The sequence below is a fragment of the Bufo bufo genome, chromosome 4 (assembly GCF_905171765.1).
Source record: "Bufo bufo chromosome 4, aBufBuf1.1, whole genome shotgun sequence".
In the NCBI taxonomy this organism is placed as follows: domain Eukaryota; kingdom Metazoa; phylum Chordata; class Amphibia; order Anura; family Bufonidae; genus Bufo; species Bufo bufo.
The window spans coordinates 36,888,257-36,903,724 of record NC_053392.1 but is presented as its reverse complement, the minus strand read 5'-3'; the positions used below and the strand labels follow the sequence as shown (position 1 = coordinate 36,903,724).

The 15,468-nt window shown below is 44.6% G+C and overlaps 1 protein-coding gene across 3 annotated transcripts in view; it reads right to left on the bottom strand.

Moving 5' to 3' along the window:
* Nucleotides 1-15,104, bottom strand: part of SCARA3 (scavenger receptor class A member 3) — a 31,871-nt gene extending 16,767 nt beyond the window's left edge. Inside the window, exons 1-5 of one of the 3 annotated variants that reach the window (XM_040427098.1) lie at nucleotides 14,545-15,104; nucleotides 9,066-9,122; nucleotides 8,619-8,738; nucleotides 5,422-5,520; nucleotides 1,697-2,740 (exon numbers count right to left, since the gene is read on the bottom strand). In XM_040427098.1, the coding sequence (XP_040283032.1) occupies nucleotides 1,697-2,740; nucleotides 5,422-5,520; nucleotides 8,619-8,738; nucleotides 9,066-9,122; nucleotides 14,545-14,551 (1,327 nt within the window). In that variant the 5' untranslated portion in view covers nucleotides 14,552-15,104. Of the gene's footprint in view, nucleotides 1-1,696; nucleotides 2,741-5,421; nucleotides 5,521-8,618; nucleotides 8,739-9,065; nucleotides 9,141-14,307; nucleotides 14,348-14,544 lie in introns of those variants that run through there. The other 2 variants (XM_040427096.1, XM_040427097.1) reach the window with 2 other exon arrangements.
* Nucleotides 15,105-15,468: the final 364 nt, after the last annotated feature.

Here is a 15,468-nt window from a genome sequence, read left to right as displayed (position 1 = left end):
GACTATGTAGGAAAATAGCCCTGTCATTTAGGAAGGAGAGGGAGGGGCTAGTACAGGAAGCAGGAAGAGGAAAGGTGCACAGAGTGCTCTGAGCCCGCCCACGGTGCACATAACTGCTTATTTATATCTGGATTAAAAGTACTTTTTCTTCAGAATGAAGAAACATATCACTAAGTGAAAGATATCAATACATTCAGCTGAGCTAGTGCTACACGGCATTGTACTCCGGCAGACTGGAGATTTCTGCGTGTCCTCGGCAGCCACAGAAACCCATCAGCTGTGTCCTACAACATGATCACAGGATCTGCGATGGAGCTACTACCCTCTGTCAAACTCCTCGGATGGTGTGGCCACCATCTTGGATTTGAAATAAATGTGATCTTGGCCATTGCAGCAGAATGTATTCTGCGCTTGCCGTCCACTAGATGTACTGTATCATTACATCCTATTGTGGTAATAGCACCACAATTAACACTTAAAGGGAGTCTGTCAACATTTTTGACCATGCCAAACTACAGACAGCACTAGTTAAGGGTTCAGACGAGGAGGGATAAACATACTTTTCTTGGCTATTTTATTATCAGGACTAGTGTGAATATGGATTTTTATTCTGCTAGGTCAGGTTCTTGCAAGTGTCCAGGAGGCTGTGCCTCTCTGTGAAGTGCTGCCTGGTCTCTACATTGAGCTGCTTCATAGCCCCTCCCCTGTGCGCTGAATGACAGCTGTAGCTTCCAATCAGGAGACTACTAAAGCTCCTCACTCAGAGGAGAGGGACAGGGTTGTGAAGCAGCTCAATCCAGAGAGCACTTCACAGAGAAGCACCACCTCCTGGGCACTTGCAGAAGCTCCACAAAGTATATGCTTGTACTCCTCTGTCCAGCCCCTACCTAGTGTTATCAGCAGTTTAGCATGGTCAAAACTGCTGACAGACTTCATTTAAGTGTACATTAAGAAATTAACCAACAATTAAGAAGTTAACCAATGCAGTGTTTTGGACTGCTTTAAACCTTTGTGCCCCTTCTTGATCCTTAATTAATCTATGCCAGTTTTGGCTTGACTTGAAGGCCAAACTAATCTCAGATAGGCTAGTTGCTGTCGACTTGTTGAAGGCAGTGTATCCCTAACAATTAGACCAGTGTTTCCCAACCAGTGTGCCTCCAGCTGTTGCAAAACTACAACTCCCAGCATGCCCGGACAGCCTTTGGCTGTGCGGGCATGCTGGGAGTTGTAGTTTTGCAACAGCTGGAGGCACACTGGTTGGGAAACACTGAATTAGACGACCAGATATGAAAAGAGGTGAAGAACCCTTTTAAGAAAAAGTAGATCTTTAAAGAGGTTGTGCCACAGGATAGGGAATAACTAACTGATCAGTAGGGGTCTGGCCATTGGGACCCCATCAATCCCAAATCCGAGGTCCCATATCCCTGTCCCGTTGGAGCACCAGACCGAACATGCACCCACCCGCTCCATTCATTCTGTATGGGACTGCATGTTCTGTACTTGGCAATCTCCAATAGTCCTATAGAGAATGAATTGAGCATCAAGGTACGTGTCTGGTCTGCCGCCCCATCAGGATGGGGATATGGGACCCCTATTCACAGGATCAGTGGCAGTCCCCGCCAATCAGTTAGTTATCTCCAATCCTGTGGATAAGGGATAACTTTAATACTTGACACAAGATGCTTGAGATGCTTACCTTGCACAATTGTGACTTTCTGGAGGATGTCCCCATGTTTGATGTCCACCAGTTTCATTTCTTCCATGATCATTGAAAGGTTCCTAACATCAAAATCTAGACGAGCATTCATAAGACTGAACCTCTCTCTCAGCAAATCGGTGGCCCCTTCCATGAGGCTGACAGACTTGTTAAGGTAGTAGAGTTCCTCAGCATGAGAATTGAACCCGTGTGTGCAAGAGAGACGTACATCGTCCAGATACTTCAACATGCTGTGCACGTGGTTGTCAGTAGCATTGATATTTGTGAATATAGTCGCGATTTCAGTCTCATGAGAAAACATCCTGCCCTCGAGGCTCTCGAACCGCTCAACAGTCCTATTTTGCGTGTACTTGGTATGATACTGGAGATCTTGCATGTTTTCTTCATGGTCATCAAGAAAAGAAGTGATGTTGTCCAATTGGAGCTGAAGCCCCATAACTTGTAGGACCAGATCATGCATGACCTCCGTGTTCATAGTGATACGTTGGGCTGTGGCTGTAATGCTGCTTTGAATGTTTCTTACCAGGTCAATGGTTTTGACAGAAGTGGATTTAAATCCACCCAAAATTTTGCTATAATTTTGCCAGTCAGTGACAATTTTTTGTAAGGTCAACGTTTCCTCATCGTTTTTTCTCTGGATAACCTGTATCCACTCCGAAGTTTGCCTAACAGTAAAATTTATCTGCTGGACGGCGGCTGTGATGTCATACCTCTCCTGGACCAAGTTTTTCACCGAAGTTTCCAGCTCGGCTGCGGTGGTTTGCCACCCTTTGACCTGCGACAGGAAAAGTCCCAAAGTCTGATTGATCTGTCGAAGGGAGATGTTACTCCTCTCTATCTGATTGTCCATTTTGCTGTTGGTGGCTATAAGGAGCTGATGATTTTGAGATGTCTTGTCCAGTTGCATGTCCTGGGCCAAGAGCATCTTCTGTATCTCTTCCAACTCCCCCTGAAGTTTGCTGATTTCTTGTCCCAAGTAGGTGGCATCGTGGCAGTAGGAGCAGTTTCCAATAGATTTTATGTCTAACGATTTAAAAACATAATTATCAAAATTTGCTGCTATTAAAGGAACTATTAATAGGATAATTACTTAAACATTGCTAATTGATATCTCCTTCTAACACTTTTTTCTCTCAGTCTTGTCAAAATCTGACTAATCTCTAATGATGTCAACCTATTAAACACATCATAAAATTGTAAAATTGTTCATGAACCATGCAGAGATGCAGGATAAGATGGGGGTGGAACATGACACAAAAAGGTTCATCCTGCCCAAGAACTCCAAGAACCTTAGAGAGGACTACATAGGTCATAAAAAAGATCCCTGAGTTAACCCTGTAAGACAAGGTGGATGGATGTCATTCTGCTGACAGATGTTTTGTCCTGAGGCTGGTATAGGAATGGGCATAAACTCCTGGAGATCTCTCAGATTCCATTTCTTTAAATTATGTTCACCTCTACCCGTTCTTGCACTCGTCTTCACTCCTGGATATCAGAATTTTGTCTATGGTCAGAATTGAGCAGTGGTGTGTAAAAATGGGGAGGGATGAATATAGGATAGGTCATCAATATTAGATCGCGGGGGGCCCGCTGATCAGCTGTATGAAGAGATCGGTTATGTTGACAGCGAGCAGAAAGAGAGACAGGAGACGGCATACGTGCACGGCGCACGCCTTATATTAATACAGCTGATTGGTGGTGTTGCCGGGTGTCGGACTCCCACCGATCTAATATTGATGACCTATCCTGAAGATAGGTCATCAATATTAAAAGCCCGGAAAACCCCTTTAAATAAAGCTTCTTTTGCCGTTTAGTCCTTGGAGTTCTTAACACAGGGGTTCACTTACTTTTCCTTCTTGTCTACTCAATGTGTTGTGTGTGTGCTATTAGTTTATTAGATTGCAACTTACCTACCAATTAGGTGACCGACACAAAGTGCAAGTACCAGTCACACAGTTAGAAAAAGTTAAGCCTTTGTGACAGAAAGGCTCAATATTTTTAATAAAGGCCAATTTTAAAAAATTATTTTTAGCCAAAAATGAGTAAATGCAATTATAAAAAAATTGTCTCCGAAGGTGTACATAGTCTTTAAGACTTTATGATTGAATTTGTCTGGAGACTGTGTTAAGGGGGATGTGGTGTACAGCTAATTTAAAGGGGTGTCTGAGATCTGCATTGTGCTGGGGGTTTCGGTCGGGGGTCTGTATTCATCCCTTTTTCAGAATCTCATTGACACCCAAACTTGATAACCTTTGTATGTCTACCTTCCACCTCACATGACCAAAAATCGCCTTCGAAACCTACCAGAACTGAAAATATCTGCCTAAAGATGAGCTAAAGAACCTGGACCTTACGCTGATATGTTGTTGCAAATTTCTAAGACTATAGAACTAGTTTTCCTCAGTTCTACACTGGATACAATTGCAATAACCCCCCAGCTGGGAGGAGTGTTAGGTCAGGATGATCTCTGGAAGCAAACAAGAATGCTCCCATTCACTGATGGCCAGCGGTGATCTTATAAACAGTAAAGAACTGCGACACAAAGTATGTTGGAAGCCCTTGGAGCTGTACACTGTGTCTGCACTTGCAGCGGTTTTGGCCCAGTCTCACCCTCCTCTATGATCTATTGGCTGTAGCCGTATAATCGGATATCGTCCTGTAATTAGTTAACGAGCCTCAGTAGACTCTCCGCAGCCAATAATAAGTCCTCCGCGAGGACAGGATGAGGGATGTGATGGCTGAACAGTCCGTCACAGGACTAGAACTCGCCCGGGTTGTAGGAAAGCCTGGCTCATCGTAATGGCGGCCATATTGGTTGTCAGTCTTAACGCCGGGGTCCTCCCAGGGATTAAGCCCCCGGAAATACTTATGTCTGATGGACGTTAAGTAGAAACAGATTTTTGGAAAACTTTCAAATTCCCATGAAATGTGCAAAACAACACCCAGCCGATTCTGCCTGGAAACGAACGCAGTGATTACACAGCCGGTGCTTTACCGCCGAGTACTCCGGGGGATATCATGTGACCGGCAGAATACGCCAGATGTGAACATGTTCTTATTACACGGAGATATTACCCAATGTTGTGAGGAGTCGCTAACCTACCCCCTAGCCTTACTAACGCTAGCCATCTCACCCTAATTCTGCTGAGGCTCTCTCCCTATTAAAACTCATAGGGCATGTCTTTTCTGCTGCAGCTCAGGGAGCATATCCTTCTCAGGTTGTGGGTCCTTTCTCATCAGGTGTGTCATTTCTGCTGAAGCTCGCTCCCTATCACAGCTGAGGGGGTGTGTCCTTTCTGGTGCAGCTCTCTCCTTATCACAGCTCATGGGTGTGTCTTTTGTGCTGAAGCCCTCGCTCTATCACAGCTCAGGGTCATGCCTTATGAGGACACCTTTAAGATGGTGCCTCTGGCAGGGAAATGTCCTCTGTGCGCCGAGGCCTACAGTGGTGCCGCATGGGCCCTTATACTTCTACAGATGCCAATGTGGCTGTGTGGACACATCCTTGACCCGTACATGTACTAATGTGGTGGTCACCCAGACAAGAAGACAATGGTTGCTAGGCAACCTGACTAGAGAAAACAGTAAGAAAAAGGCAGAAGTCTGGCGGGCAGAGTTCAAAGCTTCTGACTGGCTCTTTAAACAAACTAATGGAAGAAACTGAGCCGGAGAGTTCAGCCGGGAAGGAAAATCCCAATATTTACCGAGCTCCTGAAGATCCACTTGGACGGAGACAATCTTCTTCTCATAGCCGGACTTTGCCGAGCTGAAGTCATCGTACAGGGAATTGACTTTCCTGAAAACTGTAAATAACACAGGGAAATGAGGCGTCATCCCTCAACATCTACTCATCTCCTGACATTTGACTTCAGTGCGGTCATTCTTATTTACCCCGAGGTCCTCGGCCATGTCTCTTAAAGAGACAGTACGTATTTTTGGTCCCTTTGTTTTCTTCTCCTTCCTCCCTAGAAGCTATACTTGCGTTCAACCTGGTCTTTCTGGCTTAGGGACAGAATGTCAGAATGCAGTACAGACTGACACTTCTATAGGTAAAGCTGGTGGTCTGTGGTAAAACACCTCTGGGCACTGTCATGGTGGCCACCAGTGGCTGAATAGAACATCAAAAAAAGTCACATGAGAAACTCATGTTTTTTTTCCGTTTTTTTCAAGTCCCTTTTGTTTATTTTTATCTCCTTGTTGAGAGTTATAATACTGCAGTCTGCTAAGAAGCTGTTCACCCTGAACATAATGCTAGAGCTACAGTGAAGACTGACAGCGCGCAGTGAGTGAAGGATGTAATGTGCATAATAATGCAGGCTCCCAATTGAATACAGAAAGGTAAAGCTAGCAGAGCTGAGTTTGTCATTTGGCGCGAGACTTGGTGATTTTAGTGTGTTAGCAGTGCTTCTGGCATAGAACTGCAGTATCTAAGCCAGATGCTTGTTACTCTACACAAGCTGTGCCACCCCAACAGGTTTAGCTCTGCTACATGTGAGCAGCACAATACGTGAGCTGTTTGTTACATCCTTGATGTTGCTACTCAGCCTGTGATGTGCAGTTTGTCAGTTGTCAGCCTCCGTCCACCAGGGTCGAGGTCTCTGCTGGCGCCAAGTGTTTGTTGTTGTCGGCGGCTTTGTCACCCCCCCCCCCCCCCCCCACCGCTGTTTATGTGTATTCTCTCCAGTAAACGATATACAGATATCAACCTCGGAGAGGACAAGCTACCAGTGGAGGTCTGACCGCCAGATAAAGGGGCACCCTTTTCTCTGTGTAAAGGGTACCTGACATCTCCATAATGATCCCAAATGCCCACCTACTTCTTTTTTCCTTGCGCTTGCGCTGTCCTCCGGCGCCTGCACAGTGCTCCCTGGATAGCGCAGGGCAAGGGCTCTTTTATTTACTATAACACACTGCTGGGTGGAGGCTTCCGCCCAGCAGTGTGTTCGGTGACGTCACCAGCTCTGATGGGATGGCTTTAGCGCTGCCCTAGCCGTTTTACAGGCTAGGGCAGCGCTAAAGCTCGCCCATCAGTGCCGGTGATGTCACGGGGCTCACTGCTGGCAGTGTGAAGGAGAGCCTGGTTCGTCACCGGGACTCCACAAAACAAACTGCTCCGATGCTCTTATGAGGGGGGCTGCCTGGGTGAAATTCGGGGTATGTCCGGGTTCAGCTCTGAACCTGGACAACCTCTTTAAGTGACAGATACAGTCAGGTCCATAAATATTGGGACATCATCACAATTCTTACATATTTGGCTCTATACACCACCACAATGGATTTGAAATGAAACGAACAAGATGTGCTTTACCTGCAGACTGTCAACTTTAATTTGAGGGTATTTACATCCAAATCAGGTGAACGGTGTAGGAATTACAACAGTTTGCATATGTGCCTCCCACTTGTTAAGGGACCAAAAGTAATGGGACAGAATAATAATCATAAATCAAACTTTCACTTTTTAATACTTGGTTGCAAATCCTTTGCAGTCAATTACAGCCTGAAGTCTGGAACGCATAGACATCACCAGACGTTGGGTTTCATCCCTGGTGATGCTCTGCCAGGCCTCTACTGCAACTGTCTTCAGTTCCTGCTTGTTCTTGGGGCATTTTCCCTTCAGTTTTGTCTTCAGCAAATGAAATGCATGCTCAATCGGATTCAGGTCCGGTGATTGACTTGGCCATTGCATAACATTCCACTTCTTTCCCTTAAAAAACTCTTTAGTTGCTTTTGCAGTATGCTTTGGGTCATTGTCCATCTGCACTGTGAAGTGCCGTCCAATGAGTTCTGAAGCATTTGGCTGAATATGAGCAGATAATATTGCCCGAAACACTTCAGAATTCATCCTGCTGCTTTTATCAGCAGTCACATCATCAATAAATACAAGAGAACCAGTTCCATTGGCAGCCATACATGCCCACGCCATGACATACCACCACCATGCTTCACTGATGAGGTGGTATGCTTAGGATCATGAGCAGTTCCTTTCCTTCTCCATACTCTTCTCATCACTCTGGTACAAGTTGATCTTGGTCTCATTTGTCCATAGGGTGTTGTTCCAGAACTGTGAAGGCTTTTTTAGATGTCGTTTGGCAAACTCTAATCTGGCCTTCCTGTTTTTGAGGCTCACCAATGGTTTACATCTTGTAGTGAACCATCTGTATTCACTTTGGTGAAGTCTTCTCTTGATTGTTGACTTTGACACACATACACCTACCTCCTGGGGAGTGTTCTTGATCTGGTCAACTGTTGTGAAGGGTGTTTTCTTCACCAGGGAAATAATTCTTCGGTCATCCACCACAGTTGTTCTCCGTGGTCTTCCGGGTCTTTTGGTGTTGTTGAGCTCACCGGTGCTTTGCTTCTTTTTAAGAATGTTCCAAACCGTTGTTTTGGCCACGCCTAATGTTTTTGCTATCTCTCTGATGGGTTTGTTGTGTTTTTTCAGCCTAATGATGGCTTGCTTCACTGATAGTGACAGCTCTTTGTATCTCATCTTGAGGGTTGACAGCAACAGATTCCAAATGCAAATAGCACACTTGAAATGAACTCTGGACCTTTTCTCTGCTCATTGCAATTGGGATAATGAGGGAATAACATACACCTGACCATGGAACAGCTGAGAAGCCAATTATCCCATTACTTTTGGTCCCTTAACAAGTGGGAGGCACATATGCAAACTGTTGTAATTCCTACACGGTTCACCTGATTTGGATGTAAATACCCTCAAATTAAACCTGACAGTCTGCAGTTAAAGCACATCTTGTTTGTTTCATTATAAATCCATTGTGGTGGTGTATAGAGCCAAAAATGTTAGAATTGTGTCACTGTCCCAATATTTATGGACCGGACTGTATATTGAGCTAACAAGTTTTTATAAAGCAAAGATAGATGTTCTGCTACTCACCCAATGACGCTAACACGATGACAGCAATGATGAGAATCACCACAAAGACGTAGAGAACCTTCACCGAGTTCTGGAGGGACAGGTTCTTCTGGCACTTGGCACAGTTTGTCCTGGTCCTACCTACAATTTATAGATTACAGACAGAATTGTCACTTCTTCAACAATTCTAGCTCATGCAATAGTCTGGTACTGAGAACCATTTTTTTTGCTTAACCTAGAAGTTCAGACAGTTCGGTTGCTACAGATTCACTGTGTATCTTTATCTGTTTCTATGGTTTTGTGAGGCATCTTGTCCCTAGCAACTGGTCTTCCTCTTATGACTCAGGTCCTGAAGGTTGATATGGTATTGAGAGGACGGTAGACTCAAGTCAAACCTGAACTCTTCTAGCACTTTCTGTGGAGATTGGACGTGAACAGATTTTTACTTGCTTTCTGAGGGTCACTTACCATTTTGCCTGTGTCTAGACGAGGGCATGTCATCGTCTTCTTGTAGGAGCTGCTCGTCTGAAAGACAAAATAAGTCTGTCTTCGTTTATAGTAAGTAGATGTGAAGCCTTGTAGCTTACAACAAAAATTAGTTGGTTACTGATAGACGTCAAACTGGTGGGAATCCCATCGATCAGCTCTCATCTGTGGAGGAACCCAACAGCAGGTGCTGAGTTCTCCTACAGCGCCACCACAGGATAAAATGAGGCATTACATAGTTCTCAACAGACTTTTTATGTAATGCATGTACACGCCAGGTCCTCCAGACTGAGAGACACTCTTTGTGGCCACTCTCTGCTTTAGGTAATAGATGAAGGTCCTTAATATGAAATCCTCACTATGTTAACTTAGAATTCCCTTAAAAAAGCAATACGGAAATGGGTTAATTAAACCAGACAACCCCTTTAATGATCAATTGTCTCCAGGACATTCACTTAATTCTACCATATACCATAATACCAAGAGGGATCAACTCTAACTCCTAAGGGGCTTCCAAATATGCCAACCAGGGGTGGAAAAATGACTCCCCCCTCCTTCTATGATACATTGTAGCAGAGCAAAAGGGTCTATTTTTAAATTTTGAGCCTTAAACCTGTTCAATCATGGTTTATAGCATTGATATCTTCTTATGGGGTAAGGAGACTTTTGGCAACCCAACACCAGGAGCCCAAGTGCAACCACAACCACTGCACTTACTTTGGTACCATTTGGAGAGTGCAGTTGCACCCACCATTGACTTGGACGTTGTATGCATGCCCGCGGTCTACCCAGGTAACCTATATAACATCATCTGCTAGCATGATGTAATATGACATCATGATGTACACGAAATTTGAATCAGTGTGACGACATCATCAAGTGCAGCAGATGTTCAAATTACTTCTTATTATAAGACTTAAGTTCTCCTATGTTCCTGATGGGCTTATAGGGGTCCATGTTGGTTCACAGATTTGTTGACCCGTTTGGGTACACCACTAAATGTCCTAACAAAAGCAGAGGCTGACATTTACACAAGCTGAGCTTATGGGAACAGACATGGCAACGAGTAGAGATGGTCACCTGCCATGTGTAGGAAACCACTGGTGGCCGCTGGGCGTTTTATCCCGATCCATTAAATAATTTTACAAGTGACATTTCTAGAACTCTAATGGTTAATTTGTATCCAATATTATTTTTCACTTGTCAACATCATTTTCTGGCAGGCTGGGGATAATAAGATGGAGACTCGAGGCCAGGAATAGTGGGATGACATCACTGGTTTAGCAGGGTGGGATTATTTTCCAGCAAGTGTGACATCTGGGAATTGAGGATTTGATGTAACGGAGCTCCCTGTGTTATTCAGTAATCTCATGTTCTTACTCTATACGAGGAGAAAAGCAGACGCCGCTCCCCTCTGGGGGTATCTATACTTATTTCAGAGGTTCCTATGGCACAGTTCCTGGTCATTGGCAATCGTCCATCCTCAAATGGTTTTGTAACTTTTGTATATATTACATAATACTGTGACACCGGCCAACATTCTGTCAAGTACGCGCTAACATGGACACGTTCTTCTTTCACCACTCGTTTTATTGGTTCTTATTCCTGTTCTATGGAATTTCTGTGCAAATTACACAACATGGTGAGAGCAGCCAACCATCTGACAAACTCATGGGGCTACAAGAACATGTTTGTGATAGGCTTATTCCACCAGGAGACCAATCAGCATACGCATGGCCACTCTGCCCATTACACAAGGGGCCACTCTGTTTGTTTCTCCACTAGTTTAAAATTAATTTTTTTTTTACAATGTGTAAGTCAAATATTACACTTGATCTTGTTTTCCCCTTTGCCACTCTATCTGTAATCTTTTGACTCTACTTGATGACTACAAGACCACCTGTTCCTTTACATTCCACACCTACTAGACATTTAGTACACACTGAAGTCTACCTATGGTTTCTGACCCTACTTGATGACTACAAGACCACCTGTTCCCTTTACCTTCCACACCTACTAGACATTTAGTACACACTGAAGTCTACCTATGGTTTCTGACCCTACTTGATGACTACAAGACCACCTGTTCCTTTACATTCCACACCTACTAGACATTTAGTACACACTGAAGTCTACCTATGGTTTCTGACCCTACTTGATGACTACAAGACTACCTGTTCCTTTACCTTCCACACCTACTAGACATTTACTACACACTGAAGTCTACCTATGGTTTCTGACCCTACTTGATGACTACAAGACCTCTTACATGTTCCGTCACCTTCCCTGACAGTTACTAAACACTGAAGTCTAGTTATTTCTGAGTGCAATTCAGACCCAGATTCATTAGACCTATAGATATTGATTTGAGACGATAAGTGTGGGTCTATATGGACAAGTCTCCCACCACACTTTTTATAGCTTTCTGTTCTGTAGTTACAGCCCAACCAAGAAGGCACGGAACGTTCTGTGTCTATTACATAATACTGTGGTAGCATCCAAAGTCTTGACAAATCCCTGTGATTCATCTTGGAATTTCTCATTATAACCACCTGCAGTTAACCACTAGTCCTCTCTTTGGTCTCAGTTCCTTCACTTGAGCTCCCAGATTTGTGGTACATAGCTTTGACTTGAGTGGTGGGGAATTCTATATTGTCAAGGTCGAGCAGTAGAGTACTTAAGGAGATAACATAGACTGTGTGTGGGCAAAGAAGATGTTACAAAAATCTCTCGAGTTTTTTTAAGCTTCAACTCTCTAGACCACCCAGGATATCAAACCCTTCAGCTACATACACCACCAGGGATGATCAACCCTTCAGCTCTTTACTCCACCATGGATATTAAATTCTTTAACTCTGTAGACCACCAGGGTTATTAAAACCTTCAGATGCCTAGATCACCAAGGATATTAAGCCCTTTATTTTTCTAGACCACTAAGGATAATAATCCCTTTAGCTCCCTAGAACATCAGGGATAGTCAGCTCATAAACTCTGTAGACCACCAGGGGTATTAAAACCTTTATCTGCACAGACCACCAGGGATATTTAACCCTTCAATTCCCTAGACCATCAAGGATATTAACACTTTTAGCTTCCGAAAATACCAGGGATATTAATCCCTTAGCTCCCTAGAACACCAGGGATGGTAAGCTAATGGACTCCCTAGACTACCAGGGATATTAACACCTTCAACTCCCGAGAATACCAGGTATATTAAACCTTTTAGCACTCTAGACCACCAGGGATATTAAACCTTTACCCTAAGCTATGAGGGATGCTAGGCACTATATCATTTTAGACCCTAAAGGATATTTACATTTTCATCCACTAGACCACTAGGGCTGTTAACTCTTGCCCATTACAGTGCCCGTAGGGTTGTTACCCAAATTTACACAGACTCTGACTGCCAATCTACATTCTTGAGTACAGTTACATTCTTGAACCATTCTCCCCCATTTTACTGTTCTGCCTGCATGTGTCAGTTTTCACTGTAGCTCTTGCATTCTATGCAGAATGAACAGAACTATGTGTCCTCCAGATAAGGGACAGTGCCGGGGATGGTATAATTTTGGTAAAGTAAAGAGAAAAGTACATTTCTAATGGTAAGAGGGATATTTTTTTTAGCTGGTGACCACCATCCTTGAATGCTAAGCAATGTTGCAGCCTTGTCTATCTGGCCATGTGGACAGCAGGACTTTGAAGACTCTGGGGAGATGCCTGTTCCTGTTTTGGGCAGTGATGGAGGCTGATGAGGTGAAACGTTGCCTTCTTCTGGCCTCCAGCTATTTGCTATGTCTTGTTTTCCTTCAGTACGGAAAACCGAAAACTTTGTGGTCACAAAAATAGACGAGGTTGGAGCTTTCATCGGCCTGAAACTGAACCAGCAGGAGATGAATGAGGCGGATTGTGACCAGTCTCTTTAAAGAGCCGGTGTCCCCCAGCATTTTCCCTTAGTAGCAGCCATGGAGCCCAGAAGGGCTCACCCCACTTTCCTAACACCTATTAATCTGCATTCTAACCCACGGTTAAATTCCTTCCTACAGTGCGTCAGTCTTCACTGCTCTTCTGGCATTTTATTCACAAACCAACCAATTAATATCCACAGATTTAATATTATACTAAAGTGAATCATGCCTGACAAACCAAAGGGTACGGAGAAATATAAAGGGGTCCTATAGCTGTTCTTATTTAAAGGGGTGTTCCACCACAGGAGACTCTTACAAATATACACCTGTGGTGGTTATGTCATTGTTTCAGGTTGGTTGTATACCATTATAACTTGTGAAAATTCACAGATGATACCTCAGCACTATGGGTGGTGCCACCTGACAAATTCATCCCTACTACATATGTACATTATATAGAAAGACAGAGATGTAGCAGTGCTCAGTTTGTTTATTGCCATAACTCATGGCTGTGCATTTTTACTGGCCTGCGGGTAACTTTATTGTATTAGCCTGAGTTATTGTGTGCATAAGAAACAAACAACGCACTCAGCTCTGCTACATCTGTTTTCCAATGACCTTCTGGACTTCATGTTCAGCAAATATGGCACAGGGGGAAGCAAAATGGGCCGTGAGAGGTGATTGTGGCTCTGCCCCCCTCCATCTGCCGTTGTTGTCCTCTGTCAGTGGGACCATTCCTTGCATACAGAAGCTGAATGCTCCTCCAGATCTAATGCTTCTCACAGCTGAGGGTTTGTTACAATTCTGTGAGCCAAACACATCGGCAGCACAACTTCTCTCTCCTGCCCTGATGGTTTGCTACAATGTATCGGTGCAGGTAAAAGGTATCATTAACCCTGGAGTCCAGAGCTATTCATCTCACAAGAGAGATACCATGAGATACAACTGTAACAGAAGTATTAGAACTCTGAATGGAAAGGAAAACGTTACAGTTGCGTGACAGCAAGCAGAGATCTTGAAAAAGGTAGACACAAAGATGCAATATTAAAATGCCCCAGAACTTTTCATCGTAAGGGAACAGGAAGCAATAGATTACGTTCACCCATCCCACAGGCAGTCCGCGGAACACAATAGAGAGTGTTCACATGGAAACGGCTGATAACCGGGATCAAGGGTGCACCTAGCCTTTCTGCTGCCAGAGGCGTAAACTGAAACGCCGCCACCCCCCCCCCAAATGCCAATTTCATAACCTAACCTCTTTGCCACAATGATAGCGCTCATTGCCCATAGCCCTTCCGCTGCCCCCCTCTTGCCCCTACCTGGTGGTGCCTCACCTGACCTCATTGGTGGTGCACCCCTGGCCAGGATCTATATACCACATGGCCAGTGGAAAGAAACCGTGCCTCTAGTATAGTGTCCCTTTAACGTCCCTTTTGTCAGATGCCAGCGGCTGGTTAAGACCTGCTTCCTCCTTGGCTTTCCTCTCCATCTCTGGTCTTGCACACATCTGCTATTGTTCAGCAGTAGTCCCCATAGTGGAGCTGCCAACGACCTACCTCTCATTGTTCCCTCGAGGACGACCCGGCTAAAGCCCGTTAACTGCTCGAATTACTCCCAGCAGCGCCGGTGGATGGTCTTTGTTAAGAATTTTTTTAAAAATGTTTTAATTTCTTCTTCTCATCTTTTCCTAGAAGACAATCAGAGCCCCATCTACATCTCGAGGAACTTGTGGCTGGAATGGAGCGGTTTTCTCCTCCATAACATCCTCAGACGTTATCAGTCCTGATCGGAACCGGCAAGAAGTTCATCCCGAAAGGGCTGCGTCCTTTGGTGTGAAGCCTAGACAAACTTCCTTGGTTGTGAGGAGCTCAGAAGCAAAAAAGTCAGTGTTTGCATCCTCCTATACTTCTCCGGCTCTGCTGCTCCAGGTTCAGCCTGCAAAAAAAAAAAAAAGGAGGCGATGGAGAAATCTGACACAGTGAAGTGTATGCAGAACAGAGGAATCCCTGCTCCCACCCAATCTAATGGCAAACAAATGTAAGGACCCGCAGCAGAGGGAGGGGGTGGGGGAGAAACGATGGAGGAACATTGTAGCAAAGTGACAAGTAGTAATAGGGATGGTCCAAAGCGGTGATACCCCCGTGCAGGGGCGTTGCTAGGGTCTTAAAACATCCCCACTGTGTTGAAATTGCACATTAAAGGCATGCTTAAAGGGGTGTTCTGGTTTAGGCAAATGAAGTGCAGACTGCAGTCATTATATAATACAGCCTTTGGTAACTTTCCAATATCTGTTATGTTTCATTTCCTCACCACTGCAGAAAACTTTAATATTGATGGGAGTGGACCCTGGGCAACCCCACAGATCACCCCGTCCCCACCGCCCTTGTACTTGTTCCGCTGATCCGCTACTTGCGGTGCGGACTACTTGGGCATGAGTTCAGTCACTTTGGTGCACAATCCCGTCCTGCGGCGCGTGATCC